The 24,967-nt window shown below is 47.1% G+C and overlaps 1 protein-coding gene across 1 annotated transcript; it reads right to left on the reverse strand.

Annotated features, from left to right (window-relative positions):
• Positions 1-1,170: 1,170 nt before the first annotated feature.
• Positions 1,171-21,912, reverse strand: Prkrip1 (PRKR interacting protein 1). Its single transcript, XM_027952898.2, has 6 exons — positions 21,752-21,912; positions 20,979-21,057; positions 19,911-20,011; positions 17,322-17,407; positions 15,345-15,412; positions 1,171-6,004 (listed from the first exon to the last, which is right to left on the reverse strand). The coding sequence occupies exons 1-6, from the start codon at positions 21,875-21,877 to the stop codon at positions 5,907-5,909; spliced, it is 558 nt and encodes a 185-aa protein (XP_027808699.1). The 5' UTR covers positions 21,878-21,912; the 3' UTR covers positions 1,171-5,906.
• Positions 21,913-24,967: the final 3,055 nt, after the last annotated feature.

The raw sequence follows: 24,967 nt of genomic DNA on the forward strand, positions 1-24,967 counted from the left end.
GCCCCTAAGGGTCCTTCCTTCGTGCCTGGTAGGCTGCTGCGTGCCCTACATAGGATTTTTCCATCTGTCACAACAGCATGCGACCGTGACACATTTATCCAAACGAAAGAAAAATTCCACTCCTGTCACCCAGTCCAGGTTTTCCGGCAATTGCGAGAGTATAAACGTTGCAAATGCCAGGCTAAATCCCTTTACACTTCAAGTTGCACTTCAGGGTCCAGGAATGTTACCTTTTTATCCAGGACACTTAAAAACAGACTAAACCAGTTTCCTCCCGCTGGTTACTGACTCAACAGGGATGTTAGGCCCTAACAATGACATAAGAAAATCCCAGGGTCTGATTACTGTCCCTGCCCCTTAGCTATAGGAAAGAGGGCATTTGAATTTCAGAGAGCAGAGTCCTCATAAAGCTATCGTGCTGTGTCTTTCAAACCTCAACCTCAAGTTCTTGATAAATGAACTTAAAAAGAGGAAGAAAACATTCTGTAAAATACAGTAGTTGCATCATAGATGAAAATTCCTCTGCAGGGGCAGCATGAGTGCTCAGTCTTACTCAGGAAGCCTGAAGTGCTGTCCTCTAGAGCTTCCAGTGCCAGGTGGTGACGCCTCCAACCCCAAGCACAATCCAGCATGTCCAGACAGAAGCAGCACCACAGCTCTCAGGGCCCAGGTCCTAACCAAATGAAAGGCGCTCTTCTCTCCCTTAGAAGATGGAGGGAGGACACGTGAAGACACTACTGAATGCAGATTTAAGTCACAAAACTGCTAGTCAGAGGTGTCCTCAGGCACAAGGGGGGTGAGTGGGAGGTTCAGGTGAAGGCTCACAAGTGCTGATGGCCAGGATGTTGGCCAGTTTGTGCTGCTTTCCTAGATGGCTGGTCAGGACAAGTCCCATCTCTCCTAGGGCCTTAGCTATCCTGCTTGGAAACAGACCAGTTTGAGTCCATGCACACTCAGTGGCACTAAGGTCCTTGTTTTCCCTTTAGGATGGACTCAACAGTTGGCACAGCTAATGTTTCCAGATCCCTGGTGCCTTGCTTCTGTCCCCTTGACCATTCACTCTTATGGCCTAGCCCTTGCCATCACCCATGGCAGCTCCTCTGTAAAATTTCAAACACTCCACTGTTTTAGTCAGTTTTCCATTACTATAATGAAATACCAGAGGCAGACTACTTTATAAAGATGAGGTTTATTTTGTCTCACAGTTCTGAAGGTATGAGGTCCAAATGCAGTGGCCCAGGCTCTGGGGAAGACCCCCCCCCCCGCCGGACTGCATTAGATCACAGTGGGCATGTGGGTATCTCTGTGTGGTCTTTCTCCCTCTCAAAGTCAGTGGGATTCAATCACAGGGCCCTCAAATCTAATCTCTTTCCCAAAGCCCCACTTTTAAACTCAGTTGGATTGTTTTTAGCTTCTTAATACTATTATCATAAAACTTTGGGGATTAAGCTCCTGAATGAATTGGGAGGATAAACCATTACACTCACTTGGCTTCCATTGGACACGAAGAGGAGAAAGCCCACTCCAAGTGCCTAGTAATGACCCTGGAATCATTTAGGTTTAGCACTTTGTGTTCAGTAAACACTTTCTAACTTTTCTTACTCCCTTCATATCCCACCATGGCTCTCCCCTGACCTTGCTGAGACCCATTCCTTTCCCTCACTGCTCAACCTCTCCAGCCATCTCCCATCTCTTTCTCACCCTCTTTAACATCTCCCCCTTTTATATTGGTCCGAGACTCCAAGCTATCCTCTTAGGTCGGATCTCCTAAGCCTGGGAGACATCTCTGCAGTGCACATCCCAGGGACCCTCGACGTCACCATGCCCACAGCTACATTTTGTCATTTATTTTTTATTTTTAAAGAGAGAGTGAGAACTTTAATATTTATTTTTTAGTATTTGGCGGACACAACATGTATATTTGTATGTGGTGCTGAGGATCGAACCCGGGCTGCACGCATGCCAGGCGAGCGCGATACCGCTTGAGCCACATCCCCAGCCCAACATTTTGTCATTTTTCCCTCACACACCTGTCCACCTCCTGGGCCACATGTCCCCAGGGGATATTCCTTCATCCCCCATTGGTGACATAGTCAACCTGGTATCATCCTGGCCTCCTCCTCTCCCTGAATTCTCCTGCTGGAACTTGCCTCTGTTCAGGCCACTGGTGGCTCCGAGGGCTGTGTTACTGCCAGTTTCCCACCTGTTCCCTTCCAGTTATTCCCTGCAACACAAAATGACAGGTTGCCTCCTGAAGGCAGGGTCAGAGGCCTGCACAGCACTCTGCACTGTTGTGCTCAGGTCCTGTTCCTGATCAAAGTATGGGACTGCTTGAAGGGAAACTCACCGTCACCATATCCAGTGCCTAGCAATGACCCTGGGATCATTTGGGTTGAGCACGTTGCATTCAGTAAACATTTGCTACATTTTCTGGAACAAGAAACAGCTTCTTTGGACTTGTTCCAGGTTAATTTCTAAGATTGCTCTTTATGGAAATACATGCTAATATATGGTAATCGTAGCTCACTTTCATCAAGTATGCCAAAGAGTAAACAGAAATTAACTTCCAAAGGGGAGAAGGGGGAACACGCCTGTTTCCACGATCACCAGATATGCGGTCTCTCCGCCTTCTGTGTGGCCTTAGGAGCTGGACTGAGTTTCAAAAGGTCAGTAGAACATCACTTCTCTAACTCAATTTCACATTTTTTTCCAAAAGATAAATGTTAAAAACAGAAAAGTGAATTTAAAGCAGTAGTGGTACCTAAGGTGCTCCAAGCCAGCCTTCCTGGATCTCATACTTAAAATGTATATTTTGGGCCTGAAATGTAATGAATCAGATCTCTGGGGGACATCACCCTGGTATCTGGATTTCTAAGCAGGTCCCTCCCAGGTGCTGCATGCATGGGACAATCCCTTTTAACCAACCATTGACTGGTGTCTAAACGTTCTTCCCGCTGTATCTGCAGTTTGTTGGGTTTGAAGAACTTCTCTGCTTCCAGTGCCTGGCTTTGCTCAATCATTTAAAGGTCATTTACTGAGCATCTGTGATGTCCCAAGTACTGTGCTGGCACTAGGGATGCAGCAAAAACCAGAATGAGCAAAGGGCCTTGTCCTTTTGGAGCTGAAGGTGTGGCAGGGTAGGAAATAATGACAGGTGTTGTGCTGGAGAAACAGGCGGTGGTGAGAAAGTCCTCTCCAAGTGATGTGGCTGAGGCCCTGCTAAGAGGATACAGCAGGGCAAGTGCAGGGCACTCAAGGTTGGCGGAGCCGGGGAGATGGCCAGGGATGAGGGGGCGGAGGCTGAGTCTGACGGCAGAGCCTGGCAGCTCCTGTTGATCCCCAGTGAGGGAAGATCTGGTCAGTTTTTAAAGAGACTCTGGTTACTGTGTGGAGGATGGATTGGGGGTGGGGAATAAGCAGAAGTGGCCAAAAGATGCTGGTGTTTGTGGAGTGTGTGGAATGAGAGAGACCAGAGAGTAAGCAAGTCCAGAACCTTCTGATGGATGATGGTGGGGGGTAAGAAAACAGGAACCAAAGATGACCCTGACCCTCAGATGAGGGGCTCAAGTGCTGGTATGGATGGTGGCACAGCTCACCACAGTGGGGAAATGGGGGGATAGGCTGAAATTCACATTCTTCTCATACCAGCTAGAGGCTCCCATTGGACATGAAGGGGCGCCCTCGCAGGCAGTGGGCTCTGAGGGGAGGAAGTTCACACCCTTACAAGGTTCCAGCAAGGACGGTGTCTAAAGTCAGACAAGACCTCCTGGACAGGACACAGGAGCACACTGGGTTGCCCCAGCACTGCAGGGTGAGCTGAGAGGCAAGCAAAGGCAGGAAGCCAGCCAGCAGGGCCCCGCCAGGAATGCCGAGTGAGACTACACAGGCCACACTAAGGGCTGCCTGGTGAGGACCACAATGAGACCATGGAGTGGGATGCAGGAAGCGGTGGAAGCAAACAGAGAACGTGGGGCTGGACTGAAGTGGGGAGGACAAATGGAGACCGGGCTGTGTGCTGGTGGCAGTGTCACGGTGACCTGAATGCCTCCTTTCTTCCTGCTCTGACAGTTAACATGAGGGATGGGGAGCAGTGGAGGTCTGGGGTGGAAAGGGGCCATCTGAGGGCAGTCAGGGCTGGCGGCGGCTGACACCTATGGTCCTGTATCCACACAGCGTTATGGCAAGGGGCGACAACGTGTAGTTCCCTGCTTCAGGAAACTGTCCCTGTCACTCCAGGTTGCTCACACACACACTCCCTGCCTACAGACACATGCGACAATGCTATACCCTACAGGCACCACGAATGCTACAGAGTGAACCCTGAACCCCTGCTCCTCAGGGAAATACGGAGGCGGGTTCCTGCGGGCAATCCCAGCAACTTGTGAGGCTGAGGTAGGAGGCCAATTGGTCAATTTAGCAAGACCCTGTCTCAAAATAAAAAAAGGGCTGGGGATCTAGCTCCATAGTAAAGCACCCTTCTGTTCAATCAAAACAAACAAACAAAACAAAAACAAAAACAAAAAACCCCCACAAAACCAACTGGTCAGTCCCCAGCACGAGAAATGCAGGCTTCCAAATGCATAGCCAGGGTATGTGTTCATTTATTAGGACTGACTCTTCATTTCCGCTTCTTGGGAAAGAGAAACTCCTGGGACAGAAGTTATTAGTGATGTCCCATGGCTCTCAATGGGGTCAGGGAACTCTGTGTGAAAGAAGTAAAACCTTCTGTTTCCCTTTACTCAAACCACTTTTTCCTTACTGATACCCAAATCCATAAAAGGCACACACATGCGCAGGAGCTGGAAATGATCCAAAAACAGAGCACAGACTCTCAACACAAACTGTCTCTGTTGCCCTAACTGGCCTCAAGACACCCACCAAAGGTGGTCAAAGGTGGGGTTATCTCCGGAAGACACTGAGATCAGAGCTGTCCTTGATCACCTCCCAAGCTCCCTGCTCCAGCACAGCATCCTGCACTGCTTGTCCCTGGGCCGGTGTGCACACAGGGCTTGGACTGTATCCACCTGAGGACACAGCGGGAGGGCTGGCCTCCTCTGTCTCTGGCTCCTGTGACCTGGAGGAAAGTTCCAACCAGCTGTCCAGATACTTCAGTCCCCCTTCTGTTTAGATTCCTGGTGACATCAGGATGGAAATGCAGCTTTGGCCCCTAGCGCAGCTTGGCTCAGACCCCATACCCAGCCTGGATTCTCCCGCTGCTTATCCTCTGGTTTCCACTGTTCCCAAGAGCCCTCCGCCAGCAGGGCCTGTTCCTGTGGCCCAGCCCCTGGTGAAGTCCCTCCCACACCTCCCTTGGTTCTGGGAGCTGCTGATCTGTGGCTCTTGTGCAGCTTGTTCTGCATCCTCAGCGGAGGAACAGGGTCAGGGACCAGCGACAGCACAGGCACCAGAGCAGGGCTGCAGGCCGGGCAGGGGTAGGGAGCTGACCAGCAAACAGGACTACTGGCCCTCCAGGCCCCGCCTCTGTGTCACCTCACAGCCTTTCCACGGCTCTGTGATCAACGTTCCATGTATGTGAACAGCGCCTAGAGGTTTTCTGTTTTTTTTTGTTTGTTTGTTTTTTACTAAATAAATATTCCCTTAACAGAAACCAGCCCCAAGCTCACTGCCATTTAAATCCCAGAGAACAGCAGCCAGCGGTCAGCGATGAGGCCTTTCCCTAAAGCAGGAGCATGGAAGGAGGATCGAGGCAGTGCCCTCCAGGACATGATCCCTTGTCCCCCAGGCGGAGTCCTGCCAACAGGACTGCAAGCAGCTCCCACGTGCTCCCTACGCAGCGAGTCCTGGGCAGCTGAGCCAAACAGGCTCTCTTTCCTTCTGGTCACAATGAAGATTTGGGGCCCCTGTCACAGAATGACCAGGCGCCCAATGGCTGCTGTGCAAGCACCTCATCGCCTCATGATGAAGCTGGGTTCGTCTTCCTCCTCCTCTGTTCCAGATGCCTCCTCAGAGCTACTGGACTGCTGCTCCTGGGACTGACTGGGTCCTGTAACCACATGACATTCAGATTACAGACGTGCAGAGCCACTTGGAGAGTCAGGAGTATTTTAAAAAAGGAGGGGAACAGAGGGGACATCAGGAACTCTTTGATCCTGGACAGCCAGCCATCATACCCACCAATGCCCCATACCAAAGCAAGGGTCATTGCATAAGTGACCTTAGGGGATGGGGCATCCTCACCAAAAGGTCCAGCAGCACACAAGGAAACCCGACACTCCACAAAACAAGCTTTGGTATAGCTCGTTACTACCAGTGCCTATCACCCACAGAAGGGGAATGACCCCATGCTCCTTAAATAATCAACGCTGGACTCACATCCCTACAGAGGGCTCAAGATCTACTGCAGCCAGCAAAAGGATTTTCAAAACTACAGCAGACGGCTCTGCCCACAACAAACATGCCAGCTCCCGCCTCTTCCCAAACAAGGGCCCAGAGGCCTCTGCGGACGCCCCATGAGTAGTTCCTGAGCTTCCAGTGCTTTCCCTGTCACGGCTGCCAGGAGCACAGTGTGGCTGAGCTGGTTGAAAGCACAGTACAGAGACAACTTGTTTCCAGACTCTCCTCCTCCTCCAAGGAGCTGCTGGGGATCAGACCCAGGGCCTTCTGCACATTAGGCAAGTACTCGCCCAGTGAGCTACATCTCTAGCCCTTTTTAAATTTATTTTTTTTTAATATTTTTATTTTTTTTGTAGTTGTACACAATAACTTTTTTATTTTATTCGAACCCAGGGCCTTGCACATGCGGGGCGAGCGCTCTACTGCTGACCATAACCCCAGCCCTTAAATTTAATTTTTTAAAAGATGTATGTTACGGGGCTGGGGTTGTGGCTCAGTGGTAGAGCGCTCGCCTGGCACATGCGAGGCCCTGGGTTCCATCCTCAGCACCACATACAAATAAATAAACAAACAAATAAATAAATAAAAGGTATTGTGTCCAGCTACAACCAAATATAAATATTTAAAAAAATGTATGTTACAAATAGCCACAGGACTTTTTTGGTGGTGATAAGAACGTTATTTTTATTTATATGTGGTGTCAAGAATGGAACCCTATGCCTCACACATGCTAGGTAAGTGCTCCACCACTGAGCCACCACCCCAGCCCCTTATATTTGATTTTGAGAAAGGGTCTTGCTAGGTGGCCCAGGTTGGCCTTGAACTTGGGATCCTCTTGCCTCAGCCTCCTGAGTTGCCCCAGACCTCAATTTCTCATACCATTCCTGCAGCAAAAGGAGCCAGGACTTCTAGGAAAGTGGCTGACTCTGAGTGAGGCAGGCCATGTGCCTGACAGGTGTGGACTACAGGGTCTGCAAGAAAGGACGGGAGAGCTGGAGAGGAGCAGGGAGAGCCCACAGAAATGGGATCTGTAAAGGGACAGAGGCCAAGTGAAAGCACTCCCAACAGCCAAAGCTGGAACCATTTGTGAATGAGATAAATAATGCAGTGCTGGATCATAACCTGAAGTATAAATCAACACCCACGAGTCCACCCTGATGTAAAGGGAGGAGAAAGGACCCCCCACCCTGTGCAGAAACGGCCTGCAGAGGCCCTGCCATCACAGAGGAGGGCACAGCTGGGCCCCCCCATCAGCGTGGGCTGCACAGGGCGACTTTCCCTGTTACAGAGGAACCTGACCTCTGCTCTTCCTCCCGACTACACAGCGTTTCCACAGCCACGAGGAGAACACTGGCAAGTCCTGACTGACAGACATTTTACAGTCCTGACCCAAAAGAAGTCTGAGAAACTATCACAGCCAACTGAGCCTAAGGACACGTGGTGATTAGACGTGGTTGGAGTCCAGGCTGGATTCTGGAAAAGGAAGAGGGCTTCAGGTTAAAAATGAAGGAAATCAGAATAGGGCCTTGGCTATGGCTACTACAATCATCACACTGGTTCAAATGCTGACAAGCATACCCCGTTAATGAGTCGTTAAAACAGTGGGGGGAAACTGGGTGTGTGAGAACCCTGTGTTATCCTTGCCATTGTCCTACATTATCCAAAGCGATTCTGAAAGAAAGAAAATTACTTAAGAAAAAGCAGGACCTGAGAGAGCGCTTGCCTAGCACTGGGTTTGATCCTCAGCACCATATAAAAATAAATGAAGCGACTGTGTCCATCCGCAACTGAAAAAAAAAAAGAGCAGGACCTGAGACGAGTGCTGGTGGCTATGGACAAGCAAGCCGTGTGCTCAGTGGGTCTGTAACCCAGTGTGTGCCAACCCCGTGGAGGTGGGCAAGGTGGATACCAGAGCCCCACGGCACCCCTGAGGGAGGGGTGCACAGAGAGAAAGGCGAAGGATGAGCACTTCTCCAGACACACGGAAGTCAGAGAGTGTGAAAAGGATCATGCCCAGTGGCCACATGCAGCAAGGCTGAGGGACAGAGGAGTAGGCTCGGCAGGGCAGAGGCCTGCGGAAGGCAAAGTGGTGGAGAGACAAGAAGGGGCCTGACCGTGACGGGGCTGCTGAGTTTCAAGCTGGGTTACCTCATGGGCAAGTACGGACACCTGGGATCAAATCCTGGCCCAATGCCCATCCCCACTGTAGCTCTGCAGGTGCCACCATTATCACTAGGTAACTGCAAAATTCAGGTAACCACTGAACACCTCACAGGGCTGTGAGGACCAAGCCAGTTAACATGTGCAAAGTACTTAGAACCACAAATATGTAATAAACGTTCCATAAGCAGAAAAAGTGACAGTCCAACCTCTTTTATAGGAGACCTCTGGAGCTGTACAGAGGTGGGGGCGGTGCGGAGAATGGAGACAGCACGGCTTCTATGTACAGATGAGTACATGCGTACGTATGTGCACACTGCATATTTTTTGCAGTACTGGCAATCAAATCTAGGACCTGAGGCCTGCTAGGCAAGCACTCCACCACTGAGCTATACCCTTAACCCTCTACCTATATTTTAAAAATAATTTTAACAAATCCTCAATGAGAATTTGATTTCCTCTCATATATATGGCTCTTGTCTACAAAGAGGAAGAAGAGTTTCTAAAAGCTAGTCCCAGCAAGGACAGGGCAAAAGTACTCACTGCTGCACATGGTTCATGGCCATAAAAACTGGTACTATTCCTTTGGAAAGTAGCTGGCAAAAGATTTCAAGAGCCACGAGTTCTTTTTATGCTTTGAGCTACTAATCACTACTGTTGGGAATTTATGTTAATTTATGCCTCCCAAAAGAAGCAAGGAGACAGGCACATGCTCTTGACTTTAAGTGTCTTCTACAGAAAACAAAAATGAATCAATCTAATGTCTAATAAAAAGAGAAGGGTTGCTACAGCACGTCAACTATCGGATATCATCAATCACTGAAAAAATTATGAAGGAATAGAAATACAGTATTAAATAAAATAAGCAAATGAAAAAATGTTGCAATTACATATAAACATGTACTCGGAGAGAGACTAAAGCAGACTGAGGCCAGGTGTGGTGTGCCGGCCAGCAGTCCCAGCAACCTGGGAGGCTGGGGCAGGAGGACTGCTTGAGCTCAGGAGCTGGAGTCCAGCCTGGGCAACACAGAGACCTCTGTCTCAAAAACCAAACCAGGGCTGGGGTTGCAGCTCAGTGGTAGAGCACCTGCCTAGAATGTGGGAGGCACTGGGTTCGATCCTTAGCACCATGTAAAAAGAAATAAATAAATTAAAGATATTGTGTCCATCTACAACTTAAAAAAAACAAACAAAAAAAACACCATCCTGTCATGAACAGAACAGAGCCCCTCCCAAAGAAGAGTAATCCTGCCCCAGATACCCACAGTGCCGAGGCTGAGAAATGCCCCGAGTGTGCCTACTCAATTCCCCTTAAGGCTACCCTGGATTTCCCTGGCAGACAGGCCTTCGTTAGGATAAGGAACGCTGGTATTACAATGGGCCACTTTGGGAGTTCAAGGCTTCAGAATAATCTAAACCGGTTTAATGTCACCCAGTGGTGTCATTTAGACGTGAGTCTCGCACAGCAGGTGTATTGGCTGAATTACTGGATGAGCACAGAAAACAAGCAGGGAGAGCTTCTCTCCAACAATAGAAGAGAACTCCTTGTCACTGACCATCACTGCTTTTCAGAGGAGCCAAAAGAGCGTGAGTAGCGGAGCCCCCTCCAAATCCATCAGGAACCCAGTGGCGCCTCAGTACTATCTTGTGGCATCACTGGGGATTACCCCCTGAATTTCTATTCATTTCAACTGGACAAAATACAGAATGAAATCAAAAAGGCGATGTAAAGGGCTTACAAACCATTCTGTGATAGTTACTCCTACAACACTCTGCTCATTTGATACAGCACACGTACAGCCACGTTGTACTAAACTTCTTGCTTTGTAAAGTGCTATGGTCCCAATTAAGTATAAAAGTGGGACCATGCTCCCTACCAATGACTTTTGCCTTTGTTTGACTGAAGCCCAGAGCCCACACAGAAATGGGAAGAATTTCAGAAAACAACATTTACTCAGAGTAATATTTTCCAGTCTATTCATCCATAATTTATAAAAGGTTGTTGCAACCTCCAAAATAATTTCATGCCCCAGTGATAAAAAGAGGTTAGCCTGCCTCAGCTTGAGAACAGGTAGCCCATCATGTGACTCCAGGATGGGACATGTGCATAGACCTCTCTTTTTTCAGGGGGTGGGGCACTGGGGATTGAACTCAGAGGTCCTCTACCACTGAGCCACATCCCCAACTTCTTTTTATTTTGAGACAGGGTCTCACTAAGTTGCTCAGGCTAGCCTCAACTTGTGTTGATCCTCTTGTTTCAGCCTCCGCAGCACCTAGGATGACAGGCATGTGTCACCATGCCTGGCACAAACATCTCTTTCTGAGAAAGCCCCGAAGTGCAGGGTAGAGGAGACCCATAGCTGTTGTGGGCTCTAAAGGAAGTCTACCCAAAAGCTGTATGGTCTTGAACATTCTTCACAGTCTTGGACCAAATTAAAGAACAGTGACTGAAAATCACACAGCTGCATGCACCTGATGTCTAAAAGCATCAGGAAAGGGGCTGTAAGAAACCATGTTCTTTCCTGGAAATGATGCCAAAGGCACAGGCAACAAAACAAGAAATAAGACAAACTGGACTTCATGAACACTCACAAATTTTATGCGTCACAAGTCAGTATTAACAGAGTTAAAGGGAAAGCCACAGAATGGGAGATAATATTTGCAAATATATGTATGTGATAAGGATTAATATCCAGAAAATAGAGAATTCCTAAAATGCAATACAACAAGAAGCCCAATTTAAAAATGGGCAATGTAGCTGGGAGTGGTGGTGCATGCCTATAATTCCAGCAGCCCAGGAGGCTGAGACAGGAGGATCGAGAGTTCAAGCCAGCCTCAGCAACTTAGTGAGGTCCCAAACAACTCAGACCCTGTCTCTCAATAAAATACAAAATAGGGCTGGGGATGTGGCTCAGTGGTCAAGTGTCCATGAGTTCAATCCCCAGGGGGAAAAAAATGAGCCAATCGGAGGCTCTAGGTGGGATGGAGGGAACGCATTCAGTTCCATCTCTCCTTCTGGGTATGGCTATGGCAGCTGGACAGAATACAGACTCTGAAAAATAAGCAAACTGGGGAAGAAAAGCAACACACAGAGTGCCACTGCAAGCTGTGAATCTCCTGCTGTTGCTTTTCTCTGTCCAGTATCCCTCAAGCCTGGACTCAAGGTGACCCAGAACCCAAAATTAGAGATGGGCGCAGACAAAGCTCCAAAGAATCCTTGCAGTCTGGCTGAGGTAAGCAAGGGACTCCTGGCCTAGGGGTGGGCGCACCGTTCCCCTTCTCTCAGACCCTAGTTCCCAGGCAATCCTGTAGGCCCTGGTGGCAGCAGTGGAGAAGGGGTGTGCGAGCACTGGAGCTCTGACAGAGGAGAGCATTTCTTTCTAACCAGGTTTTAAGGGAGTCGCCTGTTGCTTTTCGTCTCTGTCTCCCTCCTGAATGTCAAGTCAATTGCTCTAAGAATTGGACTCAAAGAATCAAACCCAAAGTGGCCACTGGGTGGCACACGCAAGGCACGTCTGGAGAACACAGCAAACTCCAAAAGCTGATCTGTCAGAGGAACCACAACCCACAGAGGGCGGGGAAGTACCCGAGTTCTGGACACACGAGGTTGACTGCCTGCTGGACAAATATCAATGAGACCCAGAAGCCTCACTGCATACTATTCAAAACATCCAAGACACAGAGAAAAATACTCAGCTTATGAAGAATCCGCAGAGTCTCAACTTGTAGGGAAAAGGCAACTAACAAACGCCAGTTGGAATTATCAGATTCTCTAACGCATCTGCTTAAAACACAGGAAGAAAGGCCACGGAAACACAGCCAGCGACCTGCTCGAATGAACAACTGAAGGAAGACCTTCACAGGAAACAGACCAGAGGGACACCTGGAACATCAGGGACCAGGGAAGAAGAGCACACAGTATGCATTGGTTAGTACCTCTTGAGGTCTTTAAAATATGTTTGAAAGTAAAAATAACATCATCTGGGCTGGAGCTGGAGCTCAGCGGTAGAGTGCTTGCCTAGCTTGTGTGAGGCACTGGGTTCAGTTCTCAGCACCACAAGTAAATAAATAAATAAAGGTCTATCAACAACTAATAAAAATATTGAAAAAAGTAACACCATCTGATTACATTTTCAATGTCTGCAGATGTAACTAAGGGTAAAAGAACATAAGTGATGGAAAGCTCTAAGCAGATCTAAGCAGAACGTGACAGCAGTATGTGCTTAACATCCCCTAGAGTCATAACAGCTATAAAAATGGATAGAATTAAAACACAACAGGGCCGGGGGTGCTGCTGAGACACAGAGCACTTGCCCAGCAAGGCCTGAGTTCCAGCCTTTCCATCCTTAACACCCCCCCCCCCCACCATGCACACAGAATGACACTTCAAAAGTAATGGCATAGGTGGGTTAAGATTCAAGAAGATGAGAGCACTTCCAGAACGGCACACTAATGACCTCCAAAAATCAGCTCCTCCAGAAAAGCAACAAGAATACTGGCAAAGATTATTTTTAAAAATCAACTTTTTGCTTGGTGGGTAGTGCACACCTTAACCCAAGATATTCAGGAGGCTGAGGCAGGAGGATTATGTTTGGGGCTAGCCTGGGAAACTCAGACCCTGTCTCAAAGTAAAAATAAAAGTAAAAAGGGCTGAGGATATGGCCCAGTGGTAGAGTACCCCTGGGTTCAATTCCCAGTATTTATCAATTAATCAACAAATAAACCAACCAGGTTGAGAGCGTCTCAAAGTTCCAACCTGAGCACTGTCCCTATTTGACCTGTCTAGCAGCTCCCAGAAAACTTCTCGCAAGGCTTGTTTTGAGCTGTCCTGACTCGAGAGTTCACTCAGTGTGAAGAGCTTCTTCCTCTGGGTGTTTGTCAGAAGCAATCAGTGGCAGCCACTTACCACTTCGACTCCCTGAGGCAGAGATAACAGCTGAAGCAAAGACGAAATGAACAAAAAGCTTAAGAGGAGAAGCTGGGACACTTGAGGGCCACACACATGCACAAGGCTATGCACAGGCTATACAAAGGCCCTAATTTCTCACTCTGCTGTTCTTGGGGCTATGTGCAAGCAGGAAATAGAGGCAAAGGTAATCTGCAAAGCCCTGCCAGGGCGCCGAAGCCATGCTCCAACACACACAGCCCTCAGCAAAGGCTGGGAGACATACTGGTTCAAGGCATTTAAAGAAATATCTACTCTCCGGCTGACCACTGAGTTAACCAAGCAGAAACTTCAGTGATCACACACAACAAAGAACACAGGCTTTACAGAATTAGTTCAGGAAGTCACTAAATATGAAACTCAACAATGACAATAAGCAGCAAAAACAGCACAACCCAGAGGGCGGGGCAAATTATCCTGCATGAAGGAGAACTATTTCCTAACACAGGGTCAAGCTACAACCCACCAACAGAACTAAGACCCGCGGTTATGCCCACTCCTTCTCCTTGGAGGGCTAAGAAAATACCTGCTGGTTAATTTGAGGAATTGTGGGAGGACAGAGCAGTCACACAGTTTAAAAACATCATAATGTGTCACATAGTACAACTCATGAGGAAGCCAGTCCTAAAAGGGGTCAATCATATTTCACCTGTTAAGGAAAGCCCAACTGTACCCCAAGCTAACACCCTCAGTGGTTTATGCAGGAACCCAGTCACTCACAGCACAGACACCAATGTAGAAACACAGCAAACTGGGGTCATTTTTGTCCCTTAGCATCCCTGGCCCTTTCTACCTGAGGCCCATCTCTCCTTCACTCTTAGCCTATGGCTCCCAGGCCTTTGTGATGGGTTCAGAAGCAAGCAGGACTGGAGCACGGTGGACGCTGCCCAACACCCACCCCACTCCTCCTTATTAAGAGAATGTCTGGGGGGGTGAGGGCAAAGTAACCAGCTCCCAGTGATGATGATGAATAGTTTAAAGGATTTATGACAATTCTATTTTCTATTCACCTTACATGAGGGCAGCTAGGGATGGCAAAGTGACCTAGTAAATAAATAAGGTGACTTCTGCAGGACACTTCTGAGGACATTTTTTTTTTTGGTAGTACCAGATTGAATGCAGAGTTTCTGTACATGCCAGAAAAAAGCACTCTACCACTGAGCTACTTCTCCAGGCCCTTCTGGGGGATCTTTTGCTTTCTAGTTTAAAAAAAAAAAAAAGACAAGTACCATCTCTCTATCCTTCTGCTTTGAACATAGGTATAATTGCAGGAGCCATGCAGCCATCTCACACACTGAGGACAAAGGCCAAGAGAATTGCAAGAGTGTTGAACCCACCAGACTGACATCTACCACCAGATTTCTTATCATGTTAGAGAAACAAACTACTCTTTGTTAAAGCACTGTTAAGCATTCTTAACTGACTGGAAGTATGACTTAATTGGAGACAAAGAAACACAAGATTTCTGCTAGGAACACTGGGATGGTCCCTCAACCTTTCTTCTTGGACCATAAAGAGGCAGGATGTACCCTGGAGAGCAGTTGCAGGCACTTCACAATCACAAGGCACAAGCTTGTAGGAGGCCAGGAGGTCAGGACCAAGAGGAAACAACACTGATCAGTAATGCCACTGAGCTCTTGCCCCAGTCCTACCTGAAGGGAGGTCTGCCCTGGACTGAACAAGAGCCAGGGTCTTTCTTTTCTGCTTAAGCCAGTTTGTTTTCTGATACTTATAATTAAATGAATCCTAACACAAATAAGCTGCCACTTCCTCAGTGGCCAGCCAACCAGCCCCACACCCTATGCTTTTCTGCTTCTGGGCAGCTCAGGCCTGGGATCAACACCAAGAGAAAGGCTACAACCAAGGAGAAGTGGATACCACTCACCTTCTTTTTGTTTCTTTTGCTCAAGTTTCATCTTCTTTGCCAACAGTTTCTTCTCTTTTAACTTCTGGCTACAAACAAAAAACACACATGCTGATTCCTTAACTATCTTGCTATATATTTTACAAAATAAACACTTATTCATAGCCCCCCATTTTTTAAAATATTGATGAACCTTTATTTTATTCCTTTATTTATATGTGGTGCTGAGAATCAAACTGAGTGCCTTACACATGCCAGGCAAGTGCTCTTGCATGAGCCCCAGCCCCAGCCTCCTTTTATAGCTCTTTAAAAACCTTATAGTTGGAAGCTGGGTGCAGTGTCACATACTTGAAATCACAAAGACTTGGGAGGCTGAGGCAGGAGGATCAGAGTTCAAGGCCAGTCTCAGCAACTTAGTAAGGCCCCAACCAACTCAGCAAGACCCTGTCTCAAAATAAAACATAAAAAGGGCTGGGGATGTGGCTCAGTGGTTAAGTGAATTCAAGTCCCAGTACCAAAAAAATTTAAAAATGAGAAAAACAAAAAAGTTAACATTTGGGCACAGTGGCATGACCCTGTAGTCCCAGTCAGACTCCATCTCAAACACAAAACAAAACAAAAACTACAACACAAATACTTTAATAAAAAAATAAAGGAAAAACTCAGCTAGGCGCAATGGCACAGGCCAATAATCCCAGTGACCCAGGAAGCTGAGAATCACAAGTTCGAGGCCATTCTCAGCAAGTTAGCAAGGCCCTAAGCAACTTAGTGAGACCCTTTTCAAAATAAAAAATAAAAAGGGCCGGGGATGTGGCTCAGTGGTTAAGTGGCCCTGAGTTTAATTCCAGGTACCAAGAAATAAAGAAAGAAAGAAAAGGAATAGGGGCTAGGCTTGTGGCTCAGTGGTAGAGCACTCGCCTAGCATGTGTGAAGCACTGGGTTTGATCCTCAGCACCACATAAAAATAAATAAAATAAAGTCTTAAAAAAAAGAAAAGGAATAATCTCTTATGGTTCTGCCATTCCAACATTAAAACTATTTTCATCATGAGTCAGGATCAAATCCTGGGGAGTCCTGAGGTGACTAAAGCAATCTCAGAAATACTGGAGATAGGAGTTGGGTTTGTGGCTCAGTGGTACAGCACTTACCTAGCATGTGTGAGGCACTGGATTTGATTCTCAGCCCACTTATAAATAAAAAAAAAATAAAAGTCCATTGACAACTAAACCATATTTAAAAAAAGAAAAAGAAATACTGGAGATACATTTTCATGTGAAGTTGTATGGACTGTTTTTAAAATCCTGCTCAGCTCCCTACAAATTGAAGGACAATTTATTTAGAACCCTGCAAGCACACACACAGCTTGTACTACCATGCAGTCATTTGAAGAGGTCAGACTTTCATTTAAGGAACAAGCTGAAGGGGAAGTTTGGTTACAGCACTTTCATAAATTCAGTGTTAAAGGGCAGAATTGAAGGAGACAAAGTAATCCGTGTGCTCACAAAAGTCCAGATCTCTAGTATTTGGGGAATCTGAACTAAGCAGGGGGGCAATGAGGGACTCGCCCTCTCCCCAGGTAAGAAAAGAAGATCTTCTACCTGGAGGCTCTGCCTTAGGGCATTCACACCCACCACTTTGTAGGTCACACAGAATAAATTTTTAAATTTCTTTGAGGGATCTGGCTATGCTACCCAGGCTGGCCTTCAAGTACTAGGCTCAAGTGATCCTCCTCCATTTCTTCAGTGGCCTGTGAGCCAGAAGCACAAACTACACTTTACTGCCTCTGGGCAGCCCAGCCCTGGGAATCAACACCCAGAGAAAGGCTACAATCAACAGTGAGCGCCAGCTGCCCAGCAGCTGGCACTATAGGCGCACACCACCATGGCTGGCCACACAGGTGAACCTTGAGTACAAGACTTGCCCGTTCATCAGCCAGCCACTTTCTGACACCCCCCCCCCAACCCGCCCTCAAATGACATGATGACATGATGTGCTTACCGCTTTTTCCGACGCTTTGCAGTCTGCTCCTCTGCAGCAATTTTATTCTTTTCCAATCTCTTCTGAAACTCTGCATCCAATTTTTGCTACAAAAACCCCACATTATTTAGATATACTCTGGACTGGGCAGACTCATGCACAACAAAATACAAAAGAGAAAACTGGAGAAGGCGTGTGGAGGACTCCTTGAGGACAGCAGCAGTAAAGACTGTCTCTCGGCCAGCACCTTGCCCACTGACCAGAGTGCAGCACAACAATGGCTAGAAGGAATTTTCAAGTCCTAACCTTAGCAACAGTTACTAAATGACTCATCCTAGCAGCATCACTTGCTATTGTGCGCGCGCGCACACACACACACACACAAACACACAGTATACACGTCCACACTGAATTCTTCTTCCCAGTTTTCTTTCCAAGTTTCAATTTGTTCATCTATAAAAGGAGAGAAACTATAAGTCCTTTCTGCCAGCACTGTTTGGAAGAATAATGAAATCGATCACAGAAAAGCACCTGCGAACAATACAAAGTGCCGTCTTTCATTTCTTCTAGTCATTGCCTAAAGGTTGAGGAGGCAAAGAAGGAGCCAGCACAGGAGGAAGAGGTGCCTTCGTTGCTGCTGCTATCTGCACTGGAGGGGGTGTGGATCTGCACAGGAGGAAACTGAAACCAAGTAACAGAAGCTAAGAGCGGAAGATGCCCCTTCAAGAAGGAAATGAGCCTCAAGGAGAGGACAACCAGAAAGAGAAAGAGGGAAGAAATTCAAAAGCCCTTGAATTTACTAGTGAGTGAACTTCACGGAGCACTGGTGGCTGACACACCTGAGACCAGCTCTGTTGGGGTGTTGTCCTATCAGTCACTGAAAAAGGTTGCATATTCTCCTGCCTCTTTTATGTTTTTAAAGTTTAGAGCTTATGTTTTGATGCCTGAAATAAAAACCTTTGCATCTGTATGGATGTCAAGTTTGTGCAACATTTTCCAGTATTTTCTCTGGATCTTTATATAACAACTTCAGACTAATTTATGGTGCTTGGGACAACAACCTGTTCTACTTCCTCCCTCCTAAAGTAATTTAAAAATAAAAATGCCTCCCATAATTCCTTTTTTAATATTAATTTTTAGTTTTAGGTGGACTCAATATTTTTATTTTATTTTTAAAATAAAATAAAAGAGAATCGAACCCAGGACCTCAGGCATGCTAGGCGAGTGCTCTACAACTTGAGCCACAATCCCAGCCCCCAGAGCATTATTTCTGACAACGGCAAACCTACTGCAGTGAGCTGGGACAGGTGTGACAAGACAGCCAAAACTTCCCACTAGCATTGAGAACATCACCACCAGAACACAGCAGGCCCTAGGAGTTGTTTGCTGCTGTTGTTGTTTTAATCAACACCCTTTGGTACGTGTATGTGCTAGCATTATGAACATTTGTGCATTCAGACAATTTTCATGTCTTTTTAAAAAAGATACAATGTGGGTCCAGTTTGTCTCAATTTTTCAAAGAATGTGGTTCACTACTTTCTTTTCTGCTGTGACTCCTCTCTGTTCCTAGCAATTGCACACAAAAAAAATGTGCTGCCTTTCTTTTCTTGACTAAAAGAATGGCTTCCTTACTTTTGAGAAATTACAAATGTCGAGTGGGGTCTGGAGATGTAGTAGAGCACTTGTCTCACATGTGCAACTCTCTGGGTTCTTTGGGGGATGCGGGGGAAAGAAAAACACCAAAATGTTTAATGGTTCTCCCTTGCACTTTTTAAAAAAAATATTTTTTAGTTGTAGGTGGACACAATATCTTTATTTTATTTTTATGGTGCTGAGGATGGAACCCAGTGGCTCACGCATGCTAGGTGAGCACTCTACCTCTAAGCCACAACCCCAGCCCATCTTGCACTCTTTTTTATAGTGCTAGGGATGGAACCCAGAGCCTCGTGCATGTCAGGCAAGCACTCTACCACTGAGTTACATCTTCAGTTCCAGTTTAAAGGTTCTCCCCCACTTCCCTGAAATTACGACTAAGTTGCCTAGGTTGGCCTGAAACGATGGGTTCAGGGATCCTTCTGCTCCAGACCAACAAGTAGTGGGATTACAGGTGTGCACCATCACACCTGGTTTTTAAATTACAATTTCTTAAAAAATTCTCAAGCTCTTAAAAAAAATCATTTGACCTCTGTCATGAAGAAACGCCAGCCCTAAAGCTAGAAAACCCAAAACTTCAATGAAGACGACAAATAGAAAGCACAACACCATTCACACAAAACAACTAACTGCACACAGGCATCAGCTGAGAAAGAATAAGAGAGAATTGGCTTGCCATTCCTTTTCATGTCAGATGGCCTGGAGGGGAGAGGCGACTCTCCAGTGCCCTTCTATACAAATGGAAAACTCCATGCCTCCCTCCTCTCCTAGGGTGGCCATTTTGCTGCACTGAGTCTGACCTAGGAGTGGCCTGGACTCTGCTTTCCATGCTGTGTAAGGCAAACCCTATGCAAAGTACCACCAGCTGCATGTGTACACTTCTTTGAACTTTTTCCCCTAAAGGCTGTAAAAGTACGTAACCCCATATTAGGGGGCTCCAGCTCCTGGCTCACTCACCTTCTCAGCCATGGCATCCATGTAGTCCTGTCGCTGGTACTCTCTGCGGCGCAGATGCCTGTACACGTGGAACTCTCCACTGCCAGCCCCAGCACTTGAACCTAGAGCCAGAATGACCCAGAGTTCCAGATGAAATCCAGTTACCAACACAGGCCATCCTTAACTAAAAGGGACTGAAGTTAAAGCAGGAAGTAATGGAAGGTACCATGCCTGCCTTTTTCCACTTATACCCCAGAGCAAATGAAGGGTCTGACATGTCACAGGCACCATTAAATTGTTGTGTGAATGTTGACTATGAAATCACTAAACATTCCATTCTAACATATTATCAAGGAGGAACAACTGTGATTTAAAGACCAAAATCTAGAAGAAAATGACCTCCCCAAGCCCTCCATTATTTCACATTTGGCTGCTAGATTTCTAGCAAGTTGGAAAGGTGTCCACGATATTTTAAGTAAAAAGATGGAGATTAAAAAATAGTATGTGCAGAACACCTGTATTCTTATAAAAGCATTTTTTTCTTAAATGAGTGATGTTGATGATAAAGAGGTTTTGGAAAGCTTTATCAAAACGCTTCAAGCAGAATTAAATATGAATAAATTCTTTATATCTCTATGTATTACTTGTTTCTATTTATAATTAGCATGTTAGTTTATAATCCATCAAAATAATAAAAATATTTCCATTTAGAAAAAATATAATGTGTTATTAAAAATAACACAGAAGAGGGCTGGGGCTGGGTGGTAGAGCACTTGCCTAGCATGCGAGAGGGTTCGATCCTCAGCACCATATAAAAATAAACAAAGGCATTCCACTCACCTACAACTACAAAAAAATATTTTTTAATTAAAAAAAAAAAAAAAGATCACAGAAGAAAGTTGTCTAGTGCCAAATCATAAGCAACTGTACCTCATCACTGTAAGAACAAAATTCTGGACCACTGAACATTTTTTTCTTACCAAAGATCTATTTAACAAATACTTCAGGAGATATACGTGTGTGTGGTGTGTGTGTGTATATATATATCTACCTTTAAATTTATTTATACACACAGATAAAGGACATTACCCATTACATCTCGGACAAATTCTGGGGGAGGTCGAGGTGCCCATTCACTCATTTTTTCCGGGATTGGAACTGCTTTGTCCTGCAATATTTAAACAGGAAAGCATCTGTTAAGTATAAACCTGCTGACAAACTTCCATCTCTTATAACCAAAGACTAGCGAAGAGGGTAGGCTTTGCTACTCAGACCCGGAGCTGATTTTCCGCCTTGCCTTTATTTCATGCCGTAGACTTCCCAGGGCTACACTTTCCAGGGCAGAACTCAGAAACCTGTCACCGTTAATGGCCAGCAACCTCCGACTTGAGCACTACTCAAGGAGGAAAACCGAGCTTTTCTAGTCAAAGGTCCAGGAAATGGACCGTCGCATCCGATTGTTTTTAGGACCTGGGGAAGCGAGGCCTGGACGGGTGCGCGAGGGACTAAGGCACGACCTGCACAGGTGTTCTGGCTGCCCCCTCTCTAACCGTGAGTGCTCTTTGGAACAAACAAGCCCTTTTGCTAACTCACAGCTTCCACCTTCTCAGTCTAACGCTTCTGTCCTCGGAAAGTCAACCGAAAAGCGTGAAGCCTTCCGCAGCACCTTCAGGCAGGTTTCTAAACAAGGACAGACGGAAGCTCGCCATCTCTTCCGGGACAGTTCCCAAGGACTGCTCTGGAATTAGGGTGCCGAGACCTCGAGTCTGGCGGCGGGGGATAGGGGTGCGCGGACCCCCAGAGGCGCCGGAGCGGAGAGGGGTGGGCCTCGGACGCGCCGCGGAGCCCGCGCTTCCTCTCACCGGGTTCTTCATGAGTCGCTCCAGCTTAAGCTTCTGCTCCTCCGCCGCATTCTTGGGGATGACGAGCGTCTGCGGTTCTTTCTTGGGCCTCGGCGGTCGCACAGACGAGGCGGCCGGACTCGCCATAGCAACTCTCCCACTTCCTGGGCGAGCAAAGACCGCGGCGCGCCCTTATGACGACAGAGCCAGAGACGCATGCGCAGTCTCCGTGCGCGGGAGGCGTGGCCGCGGGCCGGGGCGGAGTCGCAGAACGGAAGTGGCCTGCTGAATATTCATGAGCCCGAGGCTGGTCTGGTTTATTTTGATCCAAGCGGCTTGATTTCATTTCCTGTTTCTGAACAAATCTGTGCGGCCGGACGCCCACGTCTCTGGGGGCGAGGTGGCCCCTCACGCTCGAGTGGTCCGGGCCGACCTCTGCAGTTCCAGCGGGCACCGTGCTGCAGAGGGCTCTCAGCTCCTGCTCCCGCCGCGCTCCCCTCGCCTCTGGGCTTTGTCCTGGCAGGTCCGTGGGTCCCCGAACTCCCATTTGCAACAATCTCCATTTATATAAGACGGCGCAAACATGTCACTGAGCTTCCTGAAAACTGGGAGCCGGATGTCCTCTGTCACCTTGGAATTCCTCAGCCGAGGGCATGAGGCTGTTTTACCAGGAAGAGAACAGCCGCCCCTCCAGTCTGGGGACCGGCCAGACGTTTACAGCTAGGCCTGAGGTTCTGTTGAACGTAATTAACTCCACAGAACACCCACATCGCACAAGGCCTTCCTGGGACTGTGATGGAGGGAGACCTAGAGCGCTCCGCAGTCCTGTCCAAACTCGCGAAAGCAAGAATATTGCTCCTACCAGAAAGAGACCCACATCTTCCCACTCCAGCTAATACTTGTAACTGCGGCTTCTTACCTGCGCCAGCCCTGATTCGTTCCTTTCCTTTTACATATTGTGACCAATTTTATTTTTATTTATTTTTGTTACTGGGACTTGAGTCCAGGGACACATTACCACTGAGTGACATCCCCAGCCCTTTTTATTTAATTTAATTTATTTATTTATTTATTTTTGAGACAAGGTCTTACTAAATTGTTGAGGCTGGCCTGGAACTTGTGATCTTCCTGCCTCAGCTTCCCTCCCTGTCGTTTGGATTAGAGGCACGTGCCACCGTGCCTGGCTATCATTAATTTTACATGTCAACTTGACTGGGTCATGGAGTTCCTGAATATTTGGTCAAACATGATTCTGGGTGTGTCTGTGTGTTTCTGGATGAGATTAATATTTAAATTGGTAGACTGAGTATATCCTTCTAATATGTGGCCCTTATCCAATCAGTTAAAACCTTGAATGGAACAAGACATCCCTCCTACAAAGGAGACAGAATTCTTGCTTGATGGCTTCTGAACTGGGATCCAGTATTGGCTTTTGTCCACCAGACTTCAGACTGGGGTCTTGGCCTTCCAACTGGGACCAGAACTACATCATCAACCCTGGTGTCTCTCCAGCTTCCTGACTCAGCCTGCGGATGTAGGACTTGTCAGTCTTCATGATCCCATGAGCCAGTACCTTATAATAAATACATTCTCTTGGTTGTTTCTCTGGCAAATCTAATATAAATATTTATTAAGATATCTGATCATAGAATTGTCCTCACTTCCTGACAGCATCTAAACCAGAACAAAAGCATACTTTCACAAGTCACCTTATACAAACCCAAATCTTATTTCAAGCCCTGTTAACAGCCTCTGCCTGAGATAAATATGGCCTTCCTTCCTGTAACAAGCCAGAACCCCAGTTTGTTCAATTACAGACATGTTCCTGTTAGTCTTTACAGCTTCTGTTTTCTTGTTTGCCATTCGAGAGCCCCTGTACAGTAGATGCCAGCTCTTATTTCTTACTGTATCCCAGTGTCTGGGGCATTCCCAGTGCCATTTCTTACATCTCCCAGTGCCATTCCACAGCAAGGCACTCTAAATAAACATTTACTGGATGAACACAGCATATTAGGGACAGGAACCTCAATACTACTGCTGTCTGCTCAGCCTAGAACAGTTCTCCCACTGGGTTCCCAGGAGGATGGAAGGTGGACAAGGGAAGGATGCTTCATTAGTTCTCTAAAGGCTGTTCCTGGATGCCCCATAGTGGGTGGTTTTCCAAGTGGGGGGGAACTCAGGGAAGTCCTTGACTTGGTCTGTCATTGGAATCCAGAGAGGGCTTGGCCTGGGTGGGTTCATATACACAAATTTGTCCTTTATTGTACAATTTAGCAACCTGGTACGTCACTTGTCTCTAAACACTCTACAAAACAAGGACTTTGCCTGGAATGACTTCTCTTCCCTGAAGAACTCCCACTCAGGGGGTTCTTACCTTAGCTTAAATGTCACTTGCTAGTTGGGCACAGTGGTGCTCATCTGTAAGCCCAGTTAGGGAGGCTGAGGCAGAAGAATCACAAGTTTGAGGCCAGCCTGGGCAATTTAGCCAGACCCCGTTTCAAAATAAAAAATAAATAAGGCTGTGGATGTGGCTCAGTGGTTAAGTCACCCGCTGCTAAAAAAAAAAAAAAAAAAGAGCAAATGGACACTCAATAAATAAGTGGTTACTCAGTGAATGACAACACGAGACATTGTTGCAGCACAGAGTTACAGAGCCAGGAATACTGGGCCAGCATCTGACCTGTTGGCAGCTGTTGCTACAGCACCCCCAGCTCAGGGTCAGGCACAGAGATGGGGCGTGGTGGACAGTGAGCAGATGGAAGTTCAGTGAATTGATGATGTGAACGAATGCACGAAGGTGGTAGAGAGCAGGTGGTGTGAGAGCTGGTAATGACCTTGATGTCCAAGTCCATCCATGTCACTGACGTTCTTATGGTCCTGGTTATACAGATAAGGATGAGAGGGAAGAGGCCCAGGCTCTCACAAAGTCAAATCTGGGTCTCTGGTGGCCTGAGTGATTAAGGGGCTCACATATGGATAGAAAAAGAGCCTGGTGGAGAGTGTTCACCTGGCACCCTCCTACAACAGAAAGCAGATTTGAGATTCTGCTTTTTGGGATGAAAGATTCCTCTCCCTCACCTCTGAATGCCCCACAGGTCTCAGACCCAATTGTGCCATCCCACCCACCACCAGGGGGCAGCAAAGCCCCACCCAGACCAACCATGTCTTCCAAGTCCAGCCACTGCCGGGGATCCTGGAACTGGGCACTTAGAAAACAAGGTCTCCCATCCAGGGAAG

The sequence above is a fragment of the Marmota flaviventris genome, chromosome 19, assembly GCF_047511675.1.
Source record: "Marmota flaviventris isolate mMarFla1 chromosome 19, mMarFla1.hap1, whole genome shotgun sequence".
NCBI lineage: Eukaryota > Metazoa > Chordata > Mammalia > Rodentia > Sciuridae > Marmota > Marmota flaviventris.